General features: G+C 33.7%; 1 protein-coding gene across 1 annotated transcript; it reads left to right on the top strand.

Annotated features, from left to right (window-relative positions):
* LOC18601520 (aquaporin NIP2-1) lies at positions 1,906 to 4,613 on the top strand. Its single transcript, XM_007032480.2, has 5 exons — positions 1,906 to 2,204; positions 2,344 to 2,568; positions 3,366 to 3,560; positions 3,768 to 3,829; positions 4,155 to 4,613. Exons 1-5 carry the CDS (start codon positions 2,085 to 2,087, stop codon positions 4,408 to 4,410), a joined length of 858 nt encoding a protein of 285 aa, XP_007032542.2. The 5' UTR covers positions 1,906 to 2,084; the 3' UTR covers positions 4,411 to 4,613.

Below are 5,336 nucleotides of genomic sequence, written 5' to 3'. Positions count from 1 at the left end.
TATAAAATATTAATATAAAAAAACAAAAATTAAAACTATTTTAAAAAAATTTCATGGTAATTAAATTAAACACAGACATTTAATTTATAATGAAAAAAATTATATATTACTACAAAGTAAAAGCAAAAAAGAAAGAGCCTAGGAAGTATTCATTTGTAAATACCTCATTTGGTGTATGTAAAGTAAATCATATCCTCATGGTGGTCCTGCAACAACGTCCACTAAAATCGAATCGTAATGACTGTGTGTACTTTTTATTGCCCTTAAAAGATCACCTTCATACTTGTTGTCTATACCTGTCATGCCCAAAATTAATTAAAAAAAATTGAAAAAACGTGCAGGATTGGCTTCTGAAAAGCTAGTGGCCGTGGCACGTGCATGTTGGAATGAGTGTCTTGGCATTTGACTAATTTCAAGTCTTGATGAAGCAGACTAATGTTCTGGAAAACGAGGTTGGCTGCCAAGGCATCTATACATAAGTGCCTTGAGTTTGGGTTATACGTACCCCCACATGCCATATATATCAAATCAATTGTGCATGGCACGTGCTGCACATGTTGGTTATTTATGCCCCTTCCTTGGACAAGTTTGTATTTTCCTCGTAAATTGACATTAAGAGTTGTCTTTTAAACGACGAAAGCGAAGAGAAACTACATTAACATTGTTGAACTTTCAAGATTAAGACAGTTAAAATTAACTGTGTACATATTTAATGGTTCACACGTCTGATCATCACAATTATGTCAATCAAGTCGGCGCTTTGGCCCAATAACACTACATCATTTCAGTTCATGACGAAGCTTGATAGATATATGTATTATTAAAGGGCTTTAGGGTAGCTGGGAGAGCAAACTTGTATTTTGTTTTTGTTGCGATTGGACAAATAATCACGACGGTATATCTACAGATCGAAATACTTATACATATTTGGATTCAATGATGCGTATGATTAACTTATTCTTTTTTTTTAAAAAAAAATTGTTCATGCAAAAATAAGCACCCGCCCTTGTTCAAGACGTGGTACGGAGATATGAGCCCAAAAGGAAGGGTAGGTACTGTACCTGACGTTTTAAATGAGGTTTTAAGTCTGAATTGACCAGTACCATAAGCTTAATATAATAATAATAATATTAAAATGTTCCAACAATTATGATTAAAAATATTAAAATGTTTGAATAAATATAAGTGACAATATACTAAAATGTTTCCAAAAAAAATTTATAAATAAAGAAATATTAAAATGTCCCAACTTCTAAGGAAGACCCTTTGGTAATTCCCTGGATTTTCATGGCATTATATATTTGCAAACACAATCCAAATTCCAAACTTGATGCGCCCAATGTTCCTTTTGTTAGGCCCAAACACAACGAATGGATCAGTAACTATCCACAGACTCTCTTGGGCCCTATTCTAAACCTAAAAATGACTCTTTTTTTTTTCTCTTAAATTATTAGAAAACATAAATTGTTAATTATAAATTTGTGGCATATTGCACGTCATTTTTTCTAGAATGCCAAACAAGGCATGAGTTGCCCCAACTTTTGTTACCAAAAACATCTCCATATTACTCTTCATAAATATCTTCACTGTCAACCTGTCTGTGACTGAGAATAGGCAGAAAGCTAAAAGAGATCCTTGCCTGCACATCATATCTAACTTCTGCATCGTAACTACTTAGCACCACACTGCAATATAAATCATAAGAAAAAAAAATAGAAAGCGAAACTTGTGTATGCTGGAAATTAGGCATTGTCCAATTTGACTATTTACATGCTTGTTTTGATGTCAATCAGGCTTTGAAGTGCTGTAGGATATATATATATATATATATAGCATGATTTTTATTGATCATCATGTAGAAATTATATATATATACCCTTAGCCAATAATAGAACCATGGACGGTAGGTATCTAATTCTTACTTTATATAATATCAATATTGACGCTTTTAGCCTAACATGCTGGAACATTATAAAAGGACCAGACAGATGATGCAATTTGAGCATTGAGATAATTAATATTCCCTTGTATTCTTATTCTCTCCCTTCATCTTTCCTCTTCTCAGCAAGCTCAGTCCTTCCGCAATGGCTACGACGGATCATAGGAATGAGATAGTCCCAGTGGATCAAACTCCAACACCCCAAAGGCCAGACACAGTTCGCAATTCATTTCTACAACACTACCCTCCTGATTTTCCAAGAAAGGTATAACAGTTTTTCAAGGCTCAGCCTACACCATCTCAAAACATATAAAACATCTTACTTACATAAAACTATATATGTGTACCCTTCCCTTTTGTAAATACCATTTGACTGATATAACTAATTCATGTACATGTAAAAGGTGTTTGCCGAGGTCATAGCAACCTACTTGCTGGTGTTTGTGACATGTGGATCAGCTGCTGTGAGTTCCACTGACGAAAACAAAATCTCAAGGCTTGGAGCTTCAGTTGCCGGCGGTCTTATAGTAACTGTAATGATCTATGCAGTTGGGCATGTCTCTGGTGCACACATGAACCCAGCTGTTACTGTGGCATTTGCAGCTGTCAGACATTTTCCATGGAAACAGGTATATGTGTTTTCGCTTAGGAAACAATGAAAATAAATAACATTAAACAAACAAAGCAAAATAATAGAATCTCCAATGATCTTCTTCAGTTTCTTTTTTCTCTGTAGTGTAGTTTCTTTGATGTTCTCAAATTTTGTTTAGCAAGGTGGTTAGCCAGGTTTCATCGATAGACAATTGGATTGCTAGGGGCACATGGCAAACAGCAAGGTGGGGTCGAGCCTAGGGTTCACTAGGACCACGGGAATCAACGACATTTAATGGTTTTGAACCTGAGCTTCACTTGGCCACAATTAGCACATACCATACCTGCCAAAGGATGGGAGCATTCATTGGCCAAAAAAATTATTGAACATTTATTTTTTTTATTCACTAAAAATAGTGCCCAACTAACCAACCCCCTCATTGGTAGATATCCAAATACAAAAGCAAAGACTTTGGAGTTTATTTTGAAAATATATAATATATATTTCATTTTCAAAATATTATATAGGAGTGGTTGGACTTGGAACTATATATATGCTTATCTACTGAGTAGCATAACAAATGAAAAATAGAACAAAATGAATAAATGCATGGACGAATACGTATTGTTTGATCACTTAATAATTCCAAGCCTTTTTTGTTTTCTTTCCAAAGAAACAGAATTTTTAAATGCAACATGCATGTTGTTTGAGATCAATTTATAATTAATTGTGTGGACAATAGCAATAATTATACCCAAATTGCACTAATTATAATTTCAAGAGCAAACACAAATAGATTAAATAAAGCCTTTGGCGGGGTTTAATTTATTGCAGGTCCCATTTTATGCTGCAGCTCAATTCACGGGATCAATTTCTGCATCGTTCACACTTAGAGTATTATTGCATCCGATAAAACTTCTTGGCACAACATCACCTTCAGGATCGGATGTTCAAGCTCTAGTCATGGAAATGGTCGTCACATTTTCAATGATGTTTGTTACTTCAGCTGTAGCAACTGATACTAAAGCGGTAGCAGTCTATTTCACTGTCACAATTAATCCTCCATCACATGAAATGAGATATACACTATAATAAATATTTTTAATAATAAACACTTTTCATTTTAAAGTAAAATCGCATATGGCATGTTCTTTCCAAAGTTTATTCAATTTGGTCATATTTATTTATTTTAGGTACAATTGAGTCCTTGATGTTTTCATGTTTCCATGCTGACAGGTAGGAGAGCTAGCGGGCATGGCTGTTGGTTCTGCGGTCTGCATAACTTCAATCTTGGCAGGGTAAGCAACTTGGGGACTCTTCATTTACGAGTCTAGTTTCTCATTTTGCTTTTTCTTGGTTGAGATTGTATGCCAATTCTTGTACAATATGGCCGTGCCACCGATTAGACCACTAGTGAGGTTAAAGTTACCCTTAAGAAAAGTCCTGTAACCTTACAATGGACATGCAGGACGCCTAAAATGGAGACATTCACTCTGTCCAAATTGTTTCCTTAAGATTCTCTTGGTATGGATTCTTCAGTAGATGACACAAAATAAAGAATGAAAAACATAAGTGCATCAACAAAAGCCATGTAATACTAACAAGTTGTCTAGGCATCTTCAGACCAATATCAGGTGGATCAATGAACCCAGCAAGGACCATAGGACCAGCACTTGCTAGTGCTCACTACAAGGCAATTTGGGTGTACGTGGTAGGACCAGTGACAGGAACCGTGATGGGGGCATGGTCTTACAGTCGGATTCGGGCAACAGACAAGCCGGTTCAAGCAATCGCTCCACAATCATCTTCATTCAAACTTCGCCGGATGAGGGGCCAAGATGGAGAGCTTCCAAACAAAGACCCTTTCGATGATCTTTGAATTGATCCACTTTGCAACATCAAGGGCAATCCTCACTAGCCTTTTTCATGTACCCTGAAAAGCTAGATTATGAGCTTAGCACAAATGTTCTTGCATTTGTAGTTCTGATAAAGAGTGTAAGCTATAGTAAATAGAATTAAGAATGTAATATAAAATAATGGTAAAGAAGAAGCCAAGCCTGCTCCGGCTACTTCAACATGAAACCAAGTTTCCTGTGTTGCCAAAAATGCATTTTGTAAAAGAAGTCTGTCCAGGGTCGGAGTCAGTCAACTTGTGTTAGAGGGATCAAAGATAAAAAGGAATAAAGATTAAAACTTTTTAAAACTAATACACTAAATTTAATCAATAATCAAACGATTCGTAATAAATAATTTTATATAACATGTAAATCAAAAAGAATAAAAAAAAAAGACTTACAATAGTATTATAAGAAACTTGTGATGAATGATATTTTATAGATTCAGATTCAAATTCAGATTCATTCATTATTGACTTTATACTAAAAAGGCTAGTAATATCTTTTTTAATATAAACAACTAAATTATCTATAAGAAACTTATCACTTATTTAATTTCGAAATCTTTCTTTCACAATTTTCTTTAAACTTGGTGGCTCAAGTATAAGAAAATCATTTCGATGATTTATATATTTTCTTTTAAAGAATTTGTTCATTGTTATAAACTTATTCATACTTAAATTAAACTTTTAAAAAATGAATGCAGTTAACATATAATATTTTTATTTATTTATATTTAAATTTAAAATACTAAATATAAATATATAAATACGAGATTTCATATAATAGTTAAATAATATAAAAAGAAAGATGAAGATAAAAGAAAATTTTACTTTTTTTTAGTTTTATATAATAATGGTGAGTGGTCATTATCCAAGTTCATAAATCTCTTTTAAAAAATGAAGTGTGC

The sequence above is a fragment of the Theobroma cacao genome, chromosome 4, assembly GCF_000208745.1.
Source record: "Theobroma cacao cultivar B97-61/B2 chromosome 4, Criollo_cocoa_genome_V2, whole genome shotgun sequence".
In the NCBI taxonomy this organism is placed as follows: domain Eukaryota; kingdom Viridiplantae; phylum Streptophyta; class Magnoliopsida; order Malvales; family Malvaceae; genus Theobroma; species Theobroma cacao.
The sequence above is the reverse complement of the archived record's forward strand: the minus strand, read 5'-3'. Positions and strand labels throughout refer to the sequence as shown.

What these genes read in the sequence shown, in the direction of transcription:
- LOC18601520 (XM_007032480.2), top strand. Translation starts at nt 2,085, where the DNA reads ATGGCTACGACGGATCATAGGAATGAGATAGTCCCAGTGGATCAAACT. An exon ending in CTCCTGATTTTCCAAGAAAG is followed by an intron (nt 2,205 to 2,343) that starts GTATAACAGTTT and finishes TACATGTAAAAG; the next exon opens with GTGTTTGCCGAGGTCATAGC. An exon ending in GACATTTTCCATGGAAACAG is followed by an intron (nt 2,569 to 3,365) that starts GTATATGTGTTT and finishes AATTTATTGCAG; the next exon opens with GTCCCATTTTATGCTGCAGC.